This window comes from Mustela putorius, unplaced genomic scaffold (assembly GCF_011764305.1).
Source record: "Mustela putorius furo isolate JIRA1106 unplaced genomic scaffold, ASM1176430v1.1 tig00000281_pilon_pilon_pilon, whole genome shotgun sequence".
Taxonomy (NCBI): domain Eukaryota; kingdom Metazoa; phylum Chordata; class Mammalia; order Carnivora; family Mustelidae; genus Mustela; species Mustela putorius.
This window is the reverse complement of record NW_025421343.1, coordinates 8,701,164-8,717,024: the sequence shown is the minus strand read 5'-3', so window position 1 is coordinate 8,717,024 and position 15,861 is coordinate 8,701,164. Positions and strand designations below refer to the sequence as shown.

General features: G+C 37.9%; 1 protein-coding gene across 6 annotated transcripts in view; it reads right to left on the bottom strand.

Moving 5' to 3' along the window:
• The window catches only part of CTNNA2 (catenin alpha 2), a 1,140,635-nt gene that overhangs the window by 888,554 nt on the left and 236,220 nt on the right, over positions 1 to 15,861 (bottom strand). For all 6 annotated transcript variants that reach the window (XR_006606450.1, XM_045079083.1, XM_004742297.3 and 3 more), the window contains exon 3: positions 5,497 to 5,692. Coding sequence is in view for 5 of the 6 variants with exons in the window: in XM_045079083.1 (XP_044935018.1) it covers positions 5,497 to 5,692 (196 nt within the window). In the remaining variant the exon portion in view is untranslated. The remainder of the gene's footprint in view (positions 1 to 5,496; positions 5,693 to 15,861) is intronic.

The following is a 15,861-nucleotide window of genomic DNA, read 5'->3' as shown; positions in this document are numbered from 1 at the left end:
GAAAGAAAAAAAAAGCAAAAAGAAAAGAAAAAAAAAAGAAAAGAAAAGAAAAGAATTTTTAAAAAAAGAAAACCCCTAAGAAAAATGTAAAAAAGAAAAAATATATATATTAGATAAACTAGTAAAAAATCGTTAAAAAAGAAAAAGGTAACAGTTAAAAAAAAATTTTACCCAAAGGCGAGGAAAAAAAAAATGAAAAAGAAAAAATTAAATTAACTGCAAGACTAAAAAAAATCACAGTAAAAAAGCCATGAGTTCTGTGCTTGGCTTTCTCCTCCTCTGGAATTCTGCTGCTCTCCTTGGTATTGAAACCGCACTCCTTGGTAGGTGAACTTGGTCTCGGCTGGATTTCTTGTTGATCTTCTGGGGGAGGGGCCTGTTGTAGTGATTCTCAAGTGTCTTTGCCCCAGGTGGAATTACACCGCCCTTACCCGGGGCCGGGGTGAGTAATCCGCTCGGGTTTGCTTTCAGGAGCTTTTGTTCCCTGAGCGCTTTCCGTAGAGTTCCAGAGGACGGGAATACAAATGGCGGCCTCCTGGTCTCCGGCCCGGAGGAGCCGAGAGCCCAGGGCCCCACTCCTCAGTGCACCCTCAGAGAACAGCGCCCAGTTACTCCCGTCTGCCTGACCTCCGGCCGCGCTCCGAGCTCACCGAGCCTGCGACCGGTTCAAGGTAACACGGAGCTGCGAGCTCACTGTCGGCTCTGTCTCTGTAGCCGGCTTTCCCGTTCCAATACCCGCAAGCTCTGCGACACTCAGACACCCCCGATCCTTCTGTGACCCTGCGGGACCTGAGGCCACGCTGACCCCGCGTGGGCTTCGCCCCGGTTTAGCCTCTGGAGCGATGTCCCTCAGCGGAACAGACTTTTAAAAGTCCTGATTTTGTGCACGGTTGCTCCGCTGCTTGCCGGGAGCCGGCCCCTCCCCCCGGGGTCTATCTTCCCGTCGCTTTGGATTCACTTCTCCGCCGGTCCTACCTTTCAGAAAGTGGTTGTTTTTCTGTTTCCAGAATTGCTGTTCTTCTTCTCTTCGATCTGCCGATGGATTTTCAGGTGTTTGCAATCTTTAGATAAGCTATCTAGCTTATCTCCTGCTAGCTGAAGCAGTTTCAGCTTGCTACTTCTCTGCCATCTTGACTCCTCCCCCCCATACTGAGCACTTTTAAGAATCTGGCATAGAGTTTAGGTTTAAAAGAGATAATACATTTTTCAAATGATAAAGAAATTCAAACAACACTAAGTTAGCCTAGAAACAATAATGGCATAACTAGATAATTTCATATATAATCTTGCTGTATTAAGTGGTTATAATTATGGATGCTGTGAAATCTTAAAAAACAAAACAAAACCAAAAGCCAACAAGAAATGCTTCTGTATCAAAAATCTAAAAATGGAGTTGCACAATATTAAAACTTCTGGCTTTGACTCATGCTGAAAATTATTGAGAAAGTGGCAACACTTCTGACCATTTGATTTAAAAGCAAAAACAACTCAATAGTAACAGATAACCTCTCAGCTTTAGTTCTAAACTATGCGTTATTTGATAAGTGAGCATATACAGACACGAGGGCCACTTTACAGGAAGATATTATTTCTCAATGTCAGCATTCCCATAATTTCTGAATATCATCTTACAGGTAAGAAAGTAGATTTCTAGGGCGGGAGGAAAGACACTACGTTTTGAAGTTTCCAATAACTAAATAGTCCTGTTCTAATCCTTAACTATTCCCCTTGATCTCCTTCTCTCTCTCCGAAAATCAACCCAGGCTCTCATTTGTAAATAAAATCGAGGTATGGGGCCAATGGAAAAAATGGATAAAACCAGATGGGCTAAGGAGATCATACACTAAGAACTGAGAAGGGCCAGAGGGCAGAAAGGAGAGCCCTACGGGCACACATGCGAAGGAGAGCCTGAGGACCTTGTTGTCAGAGATAAGAGGCATCTTTCACATATGACAGACATCTGAACTCTATTTGTGGGTGAGAGATATTTGACAATGAGCGAAACAGAAAAAGAAAATTTCTAAAGCTTTTTCCTATAGAATGCTTGTTATTTTGCAGACTAAAGTAAACATTGCAGATTTCCTTAAATCTGACAATGTTCGGCAAAATGCACATGTGATAGTTGAGTTGTTTTTTTTTTTTAAAGATTTTATTCATATATTTGAGAGAGAGAGAGAGAAAGAGTGGCAGAGGGAGAGAGAGAGAGGCAGACTCCGCACTAAACTGGGAGCCCAAGGCTGGGCTCGATCCCAGGACTCAGGGATCATGACCTGAGCCAAAAGCAGACACTTAACTGGCTGAGCCTCCCAGGTGCCTCACTGGTCGAGCTTGTATAGAGTTAACACACAGGCATCACTTCTGATACATCATTTTTCTATAATGAGTGGTGGATAATACAGAGAAAGCTTAAAATATCCTCTAGAAGAGTGACCTCTGTAAGCTGTCCTAAACTAGCATCTTCAAAAAATCTCACTCTCGGGATGCCTGAGTGGCTCAGCTGGTTAAGCATCCGCCTTCAGCTTGGGTCATGATCTCAGGGTCCTGGGATGGAGACCCATGTCAGGCTCCCACTTCTCCCTCAGCTTGTATTCTCTCTCTCTCTAATAAATAAATAAAATCTTTTTTAAAAATCCCACTCTCATATCCCCTGGACAGGCTGGCCAAGAACTATGTTGGTTATTACATCACATCCAAAAAAAAAAAAAATAGCATTGCTTGTATAAGCTTTGAGAAAACTGAAATATTAATTTCTACAGAATGTGTGAAAACTAAATTGTAGGGAAAAAATAAAGGAAAGCTAAAAGATTGTTGGTAAAAAACTAAAAAGGAAAGTATATCACCATAAAAGATAAATGCTTTGAGAAAGCATTCTAGGGACCAATCAAAACCCTCCTCACTAGGGATAGGTTCACAATCCTGAGTGTGATGATGGTTTTACAGTGTATACAATTGTCAAAGCTCATAAAATTGTGCACTTTAAATGTATGCAATTTATTATATGGCAGTCACCCTAAAAAAGAAAGGGAAAAATCCTACATATGCATGAAAACAAACAGTGTACATTTGCAATTCAGAAACAATACCAGTCTTCAACAGCACTTGAAAACTTGGAAGCTTTCTTGTTGTTAAAACACATATACAAATATTCTTCATCCACATTAGATGAAATCTGTAAAATATAACATTTCAAATTACATAACAATTTATATTAGGGTAATGTAAATGAAATTAACTTTCAGAGGAGAGAAGATAGGGAAGAAGATGGCAGCATGAAGAATGATGGCCGTTGGAGGAGAAGGAGGGTTGGTATTTCCAAGGACTAAAGATCCATCTCTGAATTTTAAAAAGTGGTAGTTTTGTAGGCAGAAAAGGGATGGAACATTTATTCATCTATTGCTTCATTTATTCAAAAAATACTCACTGAAGTCTTCTGACTGCTAAGAACTGCAGAGCATGGATCAGCCAAAGAGACACGGTCTGGTTTCTACCTTTATTAATTTATAGTATTGCAGGGTAGAAAGTTATCAGTCAGGTTACTTCACAAATATTAAACTCTCCTATGCAATGTGATAAGGGAAAAAGCAACAAAAAAGTATGACAAAAGTGTCAGGAAAGGTTTCCTTAGGAAGGTTTTCTTTGAGCTGGGATGTCCAGAATGAGTCATCCTTAACTATGTAAAAGAGGACAGTATGTTCTAAAACCCTGGGGCAGGTAGAACATGGTACTTCTGAACAAATAAGACAGGAACTGGTCCACTTGAGAGATACTTGAGAATTAAAAATCTATGGGACTTTGTAACAGTCTGTATTTGGAAGGAGAGAAAAATAACAAGAACGATACCAGGATTTGTGAAACGTGCAGTGGGATACATATGCAGGGCTTTGAATGACATAGGAAACACAGGAAGGAGGCCAGGCTGGGGGGTAATCTGTTCTGATTTCATGGTGCCTTGGCATTTTCAACCACAAATTCTGAACAGAACTACACCAAAATTAAAAACTTATGTGTATCAAAGAACACAATCAATGGAGTGAAAAGGAAACCTACAGAAAGGGAGAACACATTAGCAAAACAATATCTAATAAGGGGTTCATATCCAAAAGGGATAAAGAAGCTCACAACGCAACAACAACACAAACTGATTTAAAAGTGAACAAAGGACATGAATACACATTTCTCCAAGGAAGATAGACAAAAGGCCAACCAGCATATGACAAGATGCTCAATATAACTAATTATTAGATAAATGCTAATGGAAAGCACAAGGAGCCATCACCCTACATGCATTACGATGACTATGATAAAAAAGAAAAGAAAACAAGCGTTCACAAGGATATGGCTCAACTGGACCACTTGTGCACTGTTGGTGAAAATGTAAAAGGGTACAGTTGCTATGGAAAATAGTACAGAGGTTCCTCAAAAAATTAAAAGTAGAATTACCATATAATCCAACAATTCCATCTCTAGGTATATACACAAAAGAACTGAAAAAGAGGTATTTCTATATTTATGTTCATAGCAGAACTGTTCACAATAGCCAAAAGGCGGAAGAAAACCTATGTTTATCAATGGATGAAGGGATAAAGAAAATGTGGTATATACATACACTAGATATTTTCAGTCCTAAAAATGAAGGAAATTCTGACCCATGCTCCAACATGGATGAACCATGAAGACATTATGCTAAATGAAATAAGTCAGTCACTAAGAAATACTATATGGTCCCACTTATATAAGGTACATAGAGTAGCTAAATTCATAGAAAAGAGAAGGAGAAGAGTGGTTGCCAGGATCTAGGGCAATGGGAAAATGAAGAATTGTTGTTTTATAGATAGATTTCCAGTCTTATAGGATGAAAAAAATCTGGAGATTGGCTGCTCAACAATGTGGTGAATATACTTAACACTACTGAATTATACACTTTTGAAAAATGGTTAAAATGGTACACTTTATGTTATGTGCATTTTACCATAATTAAAAATTTTAAGTATGCTGAAAAATTGCATTATAGCTAACTAGCTAGTTATATAATTAACTGATCCATAGAGATCTAACTAGCTGTGAACTGAAGTTATAAATTTGAAAATCATACAAACCAACAATAATTTCATTATATTACTTTACAGTCATCTCCTCCCTCCTCTTTAAAACCCAGGACGTTCAGTGACTCTGTAAGTATGAGGTATTCTCATCCTGCCCTCCCTAGAGCCCCAGTATGACACAGGAGTCCACATTCATCTACCAAGAGAAAACAACTCGGAAATCTGGTAGTAACTGCGGACATAAAGCTTTCATAGCTGTGCTTACTTACTGCCACAACTAAAAACATCTCTATTTGTCTATGCACCTAAGTCCAGCAAATATTAAAAATGACAAGCACAGATACTGAGGAAAACAGAAGACGACTTCTTTGAGCAAATATGCACTGATTCTAGAGATAAATCCATTGTTTGCACATCAATATATAACCCTCTTGAACAATATTATTCTTCCTACCTTGCTTGCGCACATCCTCTACCGCGGCGACCAATTCTTCTTTGAGATCCTGGCTCTCCTTAGCGATCTGTTCACCCTTATCCAGGAAGTTTTGAGTGGCTTGTTCTACAGATGCAGCCAGTACATGGGCTTTCTTTGACCTCCCTTTCTTTTTACCAGATGGGCCTTTGTTGCTTGTGTTGACAAGGGTTGTCACCTTAAAGACCAAAGAAAAACTGTCAAACTAATCTGCACAATTGTCTAGAAAAAAACACATTATCATCTCGTCATTTTAAAATAGTCCTTGTTTGTTAATTCATGAATGCACATTCCATGACCTACTCTTAAGGAAAATGGGGAATTATATGGGTTAGCATATAAATAAACAGCCATTTATTTCATAGAGGAAAAAAAAAGTATGTGAATGAGTTGGAAGAACACACCCACTGGTAGTTTAGTTTCTAGTTCAATGGACGTTGTGCTTTCACAGACGGGTAAGACATTGCACACTGGAGTAACCAGCTTTGGGGAAGCAAGAAAAGGAAAACCAATGTGGAGTTCTCTCCAAGCAATTCAGGAGGACCAACACCCAGTCTGAGTCCCCAGAGTCAGGATAAAGGTAAAAGAACAGTTAATAAAGGGTGGGTCATCAACGCCCATTAGTTACAGGTCACTCACCAAGGACTTTTGAAAAGCTATGCTATTTCTGAATTCATCTTATAAAAACAAAATGGTAAATTTGATCTGAGGGAACCGAATGAATCAGTCTCAACATTTGGTTAACCAGCTAAAATTTCCAGACTTGAAATTAGATTTTCATTGCCACTCCTTTTCCAAGTATCATGATTTGTATACATATCTCAACTGCCAAACTTCTTTTAGTACTATAAGAGTTATTTAATTTGCTAACAAAGCTGTTAGTATCTCTGAAACAACTTATCTCCTACAGATTTCTGATCCTTTCTTTTCTACCAGTGAGAAGTTTGAGAGTAGGGAGACGGGGGTGGAAAACTGGTTTCATAGTCTGTTCAGCAAACGTTGTGAGTCACTGTGGCCTCCATATTTTTTATCGGCTTCATAAGACTGTGGATGCTGTGGTTTATTTTCATTAACATTTGCCCTGATTAGCAGACTCTGGATTTTACTGGAGATTATCAAGAAAACTAATCCACACGGAAGGTCCAAATGCTGTTGTTTCCGCTATTTTATCCAAAATCCAAGAGCAAACAAAGTGATTAGTCAAAGTCACAATTAATGTCCAGTCAGTTTAAGGGCAAGCGATAACACCAGAGGGAAAAAGTATTGAATAAATGTGAACTAAGATGATGAATACAAGCAGAAGCGATACTTAAGAGGTGGTGAATGTAACACTGGGAGCTGACATACTTAGCTCTCTTTTGACTGCTAAATAATTAGATGCAGTGAATTAAAGAAAGACTCTATAAGGACATTTAAGTACAAACACTAGACAAAAAAATAAAAATTAAAAAAGGAAGGTAACATCATTAAGAATAAGACTGTCAGATAACGATAGCTGTAAAATGTGTATGTAGCCCATAACACATTAGCCTTTTCAGTTCCACCCACAATGAGGCAACCATCAGAAAAAAGACAGCCTGTCACAAAAGTTACTTTCCTAAGGCACAAGAGTGTTCTTTTGTTTTTGTTTTTGTTTTTTTAAGATTTTATTTTTTTGACAGAGAGTACAAGCAGGGGAGTGGCAGGAAGAAGGAGAGGGAGCAGCATATAGGGCTGGATCCCAGGACCCTAGGATCATGACCCAAGCCAAAGGCAGATGCTTAACTGTCTGAGCCATCCAGGTGTCCCAAGAGTGTTCTTCTTAATAAAGATATACTTTAACACATTAACACACAACTCTTCTAGAACCTCAACTCCCCCAAACAGCCAATACCTGGAAATAAGCACAAAAGCCCCCTCAGCAAATACTGCAAACACCTCAAAAATCTTGATTTATGCTAGGCTCATTATCAGAGGCAAATACTCCTATTCTCACTGATATGCCATTTAGTCTCATTGTATATAAAATTCTGAGAAGTCCTGTGATCTAATTTCTTTCAGTCTTCTCCAATTAGAAACAACAGAGAGGGCAAAGAGTTGTTAACAGGGTATATTGACCTCTTGGGGGAGTAGAAGCTGAGAGTGAATATGTTAAAATAGCAAAATGACTACATCATCCATTCATTTTCTGTAAAGGTAAACACATTCCAATTCTTCTATTATCGCATGCTGCATTACTATATAAACATAGCTTAGGTATGCTTATAATAATGAGTTAGTATAAAGCATTACTTTTATGAGAAAAAAAAAAAAGCCATGGCATATTACAGAAGTTCCTAAGAAATATGTGATTACATCAAAATGAAGCAAATCAGTTCAGTCCTCTACTCGGAGCACTCACTTACTCATGAGTGGAAGACCATGATGGGATGAAAGAGAAAGGGAGAGGGAATGTGATAGGGCTCCATAAATGCTCAGGTCTTAATCCTGAGAATAAAGTTTAGAATAAAGAAACAGTGGTCAACCCTCCCCATTGGTATTCGGTGTTTTACTAAAGGACACAGTCAACAAGTTGGATTTTTAAAAAAGAGAAATAAATGTTACAAAGGCAAACAGCAAATTATGCTATTACCTATATAGAATACAACCATAGCAATAAAATGCAAAAGAATTCAAAGACAAACTATTAGAATTACCATAAGAGCAAAGAACAAGGTGGCTAGATACTAGATAGACAATTAAAAAAAAATCTGACATATACATCATTAACCAGTTAAAAAGAAAAAGGAAAAAAATAAAAGAAGAAGAACAAATGTAGTTGTAGGGGCACCTGGTTGGCTCAGTCAGTTTAGTGTCTGACTCTTGGTTTTGGTTCAGGTCATGACTGGTGGTGGGATGGATCCCCAGGTAGGCTCTGCATTTAGCAGGGAGTCAGCTTGAAGATATTCTCATTCTACCCACCCCACCCCATTTGCACACATTCTCTCTCCCTCAAACAAATAAATACATCTCTTCAAAAATGTAGTTTTAGGGGCACGTAGGTGGCTCAGTGGGTTAAGCCACTGCCTTCGGCTCAGGTCATGATCTCAGGGTCCCGGGATCAAGTCCCGCATCGGGCTCTCTGCTCAGCGGGGAGCTTGCTTCCTCTTCTCTCTCTCTCTGCCTGCCTCTCTGCCTACTTGTGATCTCTCTCTGTCAAATAAATAAATAAAATCTTTAAAAAAATGTAGTTTTAAATATCTTATTCACACTAATCAAAAATTTATATTATCAGAGATAACCATAACACAAAACATAGATGAGGGGGAAAGATAAAAATTTTAATGAAGAACATAAAGGGTAACTTCAATAATTGTGAGACATACCGTATTCTTAGATGGGAAGACAAAAATGTTAAGATGTCATTTCTCTTCATATTATTCTACAAGTAGCATTCCAGATAGTCATACAACCAGCAAGAAAGCCAAGACAATTTCTCTTCTTTCAGTTCATTTCCCTTTCTGGTCGCAAAGTTAAAAGGCTTTTAGTAAATTAGGGAAAGGTCATTTAGGATGTGCATAGCAGGACTCTTGTTGCTCTCTTTTTGGCCAGTATATTTTAGTCAAGCTCCACTACGCAACTCTCCAATTCAATTCCACTCTCCTGCTAGCTGAGCACACTCTCCTGCCCTCCAGTAAGAATCTATGGCACTTGATACTATTAAACATTTTCCTTTTCTCCCACTTGAGGCTATCATTTTCACCTTGATGTTATATATTTTTATTCTTCTTGACCTATACCTATATTTTCAACTTAAAATTGTGAAAGTTAAAGCCCATCTATGCCAGTTCTATCCTGGTATTTTACAGATGAAGAAATTAGAATTAAAGATGCATCACAGCTTGAAAAAATAGCTTCCTTAAATTCATATGGTTCAAGAAAAACTAAAGGCTAAATTATTCCTATGCCTGATACTATTTCATTAGAGTTTTAGAATTCAGTAGTTTCTTCTAGTTTTACTCTCTAACTGAATGAGAGTCTGTTAAAGGATAAAATAATCTTAAAATATATTTCTCCTTCATATTTGTCTCAATTATTATCTATATGTGCTATTTGTATCCTACTGTTATCTTTACATTCAATGGCATTATTTAGATATCTTTGTGTAAGAATGTACTTATCAATTTAGGACAACATTAACTAACAGTTTTATCCTACCTTTCCACAATGCCTTATAACATCTGATGTATTCAAAAGTCTCAAGCTGAATAAACACATCAGGGATCTTTGTATCAGTTGAGTGTAAGGATGGAAGAAAGTGTTCTAAATTTACTGTTAACTAACACAATGGTAGAGCTGAGGGCTTCCATAAAAACGGTATTCTTCTCCAAATAAAATGAAGAAGAATAAAGGACGGGGATATACTTAAGAACAAAAATCAGAGTTTTTACTGAAGACAACCACTATTTAGTCTCACAGATGCATCCACCACCTCCTCAGTAAGCTAAGGTGTATCCAAACTATCAATGCTCGGCAAGAGCACAGGCGGCTTCAATATAAGAACAAAATGGAGTCCATAACTGGATGCCTTAGAGAAGGCAAAGCAGCAGGGACATATTCTGATCAAAAGGTAGTAGTCACAGAGGCAGCTCAGTGACCTCTGATGCTACAGGTATCTGTGCTTAAGATTCAATATTCAGACTGGCACTGGGTCTTGGGTATATATAGTCCTTAACAGACTATTAAGTATTCAGGGCAGTCTTTTGAGAAATGGCTATTCTGTGGAAATTCCTGGTAGAATGGTATGCCTCCTCCTACCCCAAACAGGCACTCTCTCTCGAATGCCCACATCAATTTTCACCCAAGCCCAGAGTCATATAAGATCCAAATCTCTTCTTTCCTTTCTAATAATTTGCGAGTACATCTTTTTGTGCAATAGGAGAAAGAATGAAAGAAAGAAGAAAAAAGAAAGGGAAGAAAAAGAAAAGAGAGAGGAAGGAAAAGAAAAGGAAGGAAGAAAAGAAGAGAGAAGAAAAGGAAGGGAAGGGAAAAGAAGGGAGAAAACCTCTATCCAGCAACAGAGACCAGGAGTAATAACATGAATATTGACCTATGTAGAATTGCAATGATGTTTCTAAGGCAGTAAGGAGACCAGATCTACTTGGTAAAAAGGCTGTATATGAATGATACAGAAAGTGAAGTTAGACAGATGTGGTGGAACAAACTTTGGTCAATGCCAAGCAAAGAGCTGAGATTTTATTAGTCACTGCCAATTTTTTTTTTAGCATATATTTAAAGTGTTCGTTTTTCTCTTTCTATTCATTTCTCAGCCCACTAAATTTTGGTTTTATTCCCATACCTCCTGTAGCAAAGTTCTCTTAAACTGATCTCTCACTAAGGTAATCAATAAGTTGCCAAAATCTAATTATTTTTTATCACATCATACCACTCTGCCACATTTAGTGCTATTGACTCAACTTTCTTTCCTTCTGGAAATGTCTCTTGGCTAACTCTCTAAGCAGTACTCTTCTCTAAACTCCCGTAGCTTTAAAAAGGACATTATCATCAAACTTACTTCTCTCTGTACCTATCTTCGTCTCCCCCCCCATGCTAAGAAAGGCATTCTGCTACCATCACTCCCTTAACTGTTCTTCTGAACATATCCTCCAGAACCCTGTTTCTTTAACTAGGCCAACTTCTCTCTAAATTTTTCACATGCCCCTTTCTGTAGGCTCTTCAACCTTAGTTTAGAAGGATACTAACTATTCTCTAGTTCTACCTCCTATATTTCTTCAATGTCCGTGCCTCTCATTTGAGTAGGGAAGAAATCCTTCAGCTCATAGGTAAGGGTATAGTGGTCAAAGGTCCTACATTCTTGACATAATGATGGTCCCAATGGACTCTGGCTGAAGGAAAACATTAGCAATAGCCAGAAGATGGGCACCACTGTTTTCAGATGCACTGAAGGTATGATCTGAGTATAAAACCATCAGAGCCAGGCTGGTATTAGACTGACTAATCAACATATAATGTCTTAAAATTCACCATTTCTGAGTAATAGCAATAAAGCTGTGTCCCAGATCACTTCTTTCTTTACTTTTTCTTGTAATGTGTTTTATTGTAAGATTTGTTTATCTGACTATGTCCCATCATGGTCTCTACTTGATCAGTTCTCCGCTTCCATAATCTAAAAGCTGAATAGACATGGAATACTTCTTTTTTTCCCAAAACAATAAGCCACAGTCAGGGCTCCAAGATACTTTGTCTCAGCAACTCTGTCACATCTGCCAAGAACCAGCAACAGAGTAGTTTATCTAAGCCTTCCCCATGGGGCAGTCAATTGAAAGTGAACTCTGGAGACATCAAGTGCCACCTGAGGCTAGTTAGAAATTAGAATTTTAGGCCCCACTCCAGACCTACTAAAAAAGAATCTGGATTTAACAAGATCCCTAGATAATTTATATGCACAATAAAATCTGAGAAACACTGAATTTTAGGACAACAATTCTCAGACTTGATCATGCCTAAAAATCACCAACATGCCTGATAGAAGACAAACATAAATCTTACAGTGTTTCTGCTCAGGTAGGTCTGGGCTAGGGAATTTTGCATTAATCATACAAGATCATGATATACATATGGATTATGGACCTTACTTTCAGAAACAGTAGTCTAGTTGAAATGAAAAAAAAAAAAAATGAAAGATGTGAAGCAATGACTTTCTAACAGGTGACCTCTTTCTCCTATTTTGAGTGTCACGGCAAACCACTAGTCTTCAAATATAGTTTATTGATGAATTAACCACCTGATTCTTGGCTAGAAGCAACCTCCTCTACTGTGCAATCACAAAGAACATGGAAAAGTAAGATTATACAGATGTGGATGCTCTGAGTCAATCGCTGGAACTCTCCAGAAAAACAACAACACTGAACCAAGAGCTGGAAATAAAAATGGCAATGTCAGCATTGTTTTGTTGGACTCGTGTACTTTGCAGATGTGAGTAGTAAGTCTTTGTGAATTCTACCATTGCGCTTCTCTGAAGTACTTCATTCATCATAATTTCTCAGTCACAGTAAGAGACGGCTGTGATGACTGCTGCAACTTAAAAAGAGCAAGTTTTCTGAGGCAAAATATTTGGAAACAAAATTATCAAAAACAAGTTATTTATTCCAAGAACAACTAAAAATAAACAAAAAATTCCCAAAAGAAGAAAACCTGTCTGACTTAAGATAGGAGAAAGTTAAATGCTCAAATGGCAATATATTTGTTGTTGTTTTTTAATAGAATTAGTTTTATTTATTTATTTTTAAAGATTTTATTTATTTGACAGAGATAGAAAGACCACAAGTGGGCAGAGAGAGAGGAGGAAGCAGGCTCCCTGCCAAGCAGAAAGCCAGATGCAGGGCTCAGTCCCAGGACCCCAGGATCATGACCTGAGCCGAAGGCAGAGGCTTAACCCACTGAGCTACCTAGGCGCCCAGGTACCCCACACTTTCAACTTTTAAATAAAATTACAAGGCGAACCTTCTCACTCAGTTGCTTTGGTACACAGTTCCCAAACACTTTCTTTTGAAGTATGAAATACCAAAAAGTAACATTGAGAAATTAACCCCAAAATAGATATTCTATAGTATAAATAAATATAATAAATTTTTGTCTCAGCTTAGGTGGCTGCAGTTTATGAAGAGGTCCAATTGAGTACTGGATTATCTATTCATATAGGTAAGAAGTGATTCAAACTTATTTCCTAGAAAGTATCTCAGTAGTATCTCTAAGCCAAGATGAAATAGGGTAGCCTTCTCTTTAGATACATGTTCTTCATAAGAAAAATTTCTTTCAAGAATGTTAAACTAACATTTTTCCCTGCTCTCTATTAAGGCATGCTGTTTCATATTTATGTAGGTGCCCAGAGGAGCTCCATTTCTCATAATCTCTGGGGAGTATGGTCTAGATTCACTGCCTTCAAAAAAACGAGTCTGAGAGAAAACAGCATTCAGTTTGCTTGAAGGAAGTCCTGTGCATTCTCTCTCCACCAGTACAAAATCTCAACCAGTCTAAATTAAAGCAGAAAAGAAAAGAGAGAAGTGGTATTATACTGGAGACTGGAAAAATGTTTTAACTACCGTAGGGTGATATCACATACATCAATGGAGGGATACTACCACAATGAGTTTTAGGAAATCACTCTGTATACTGCAGGGTTTTTAATGTCATTTTCCATACTATACAGAGAAATTTCTCCATGACTTTAGTAGCCAGAATACTGAAGTTTCTCCTTACAAACTGGTTTGACTTTATGCTATGGACGTTAACTGTATAATAAATTAATGCTTCCTTTTTGCATTGACTTCGAAATGTTTAACCTAATTTTGTCATCCCTGTTAGAAGGCATATGATTTGATAATTACTATTACTGCATTAGTCTCAACCTTTGCTCTTATTTGTGCTTATATCTACCTTGCTTTTAAAAAAAATCACTTTCTTTTAAGCTGTATTAACCTTCTAGTACTTTATATATCCTGTAAATTATCATATTTTTGCCTAAATATAGTATTTTGCTGATTGTAAGATAAGCCTTTTTCTTCATATTTTTCTATATCTGAAATAAGGATGAGTCCTACAATCTATGTCTTTTAAAAGATGTATTTGATAGCATTTTTTTTTCCTCAGAGGCACTTAAATATGTATCTTTTAATTTATTGCATCTTAGATTTGATCAAACAAAATAATCACAAGATCAAATTTATTTCAAGGATCTACTTACAACCTGGGTTTTCCTAGAATCTGCACGATTTTCAGTATCTACTTACAGCCAATGAAATATGAAGTTCAAAATTAAGACACTGAAACAACACCAGACATTCACTGAAAGAGCATCGCTTAGAGTTGAAGATTTAGTGAGTAAGAAGACATTTCTGTTCTTAAAAGTCCTAAATGTTTTAACCATCCTTGTCCATCTGAGGAAATCCCATGCTGTTTTGAATGTCACTAAAAATAAAAGAATGACTAAACTATGTCCATGATTCACAACTTTGCATTTACGAAGGTTAAAATAAAATGAAACAAAATAAAACTAAAGACTGTTCAAAGACAGTGTAGAAACAAATCTGAAACCAAAAGAAGTGAAGAATATTTTTCACTCAATGCAGTTAGCTAACAGCTGACCCAAATTTCCATTCTCTCTAAAGCCATCAAGTCTTTTCATTTCAGTCTTTGATTGACAAAGACACCTGATTCTGGGGCACCTGGGTAACTCAGTCAGCTAAGCATCCAACTTTTGGTTTGGCTCAGGTCATGATCTCATGGGCCATGGACTGAGCCCCTTTTAGGCTTCTCACTTGGCAGCTGTCTGTTGAAGATTCTCTCTTTGTCCCTCCCCCTCACTCATTCTCTCTCTTTCTCAAAAATAGAATAAATCTTAAAAAAACAAAAACAAAGGCACTTGATTACATATTTTCCTTTTTTAAGATTAGTAGATTCTAATAATGTATACACTCTATAGGGAATAATAGATAATCAGTGGGATGTAAGAAAAATATCAGAATTTTACATCGGTGTTTTTTAAAGATTTGCTTATTTTTCTGTCAGAGAGAGAGAGCGAGCACAAGCAGGGAGAGCAGCAGGCAGAGCAGGCAGAGGGAGAAGCAGGCTCCGGGCTAAGCAAGAAGCCCCATTCGGACTCCATCCCAGGACCCTGGGATCATGACCTGGGTCAAAGGCAGGCACTTAACAGACTGAGCCACCCAGGCATCCCTATATTGTTTTGTTTTGTTTTAATCTAAAAACATTTTTTAAATTAAGTCAGATTAATGTTTCATGAAAGGATTTACACTGACACAATCACCCCAGCCATATGTCAGATGGTCCTGAGCCACATATGAGCTACATTGAGGGAAGGGTGAAGGTTCGTATACCCAAGAAATTGGCAGTAGTGCCCTTACACCTCAATATATGACTGGTTAAGTGGATTTGAGGGTTATATTAACTGATTTTCAAACACACACACACATACACAGAAATAGACCACAGACTTAAAAAGACTTGCAAAAAACCAGAGCTTGAAGATAATACTAAAAATGCAAGCACAAGTGAACTATAAGAAAATACAAAGCTGACCCTCCCCCTACTCTTTTTCTTTTATTAAAGATTTTATTTATTTATTTGACAGACAGAGATCACAAGTAGGCAGAGAGGCAGGCAGAGAGAGAGGAGGAAGCAGGCTCTCCACGGAGCAGAGAGCCCGATGCGGGGCTCGAACCCAGGACCCTGGGATCGTGACCCAAGCCAAACGCAGAGGCTTTAACCTACTGAGCCACCCAGGCGCCCCCTTCCCCCTACTCTTAATACTAGCTCTTTGCTGGCTACGTAGGAGGCTGAAGAAAAGACAAT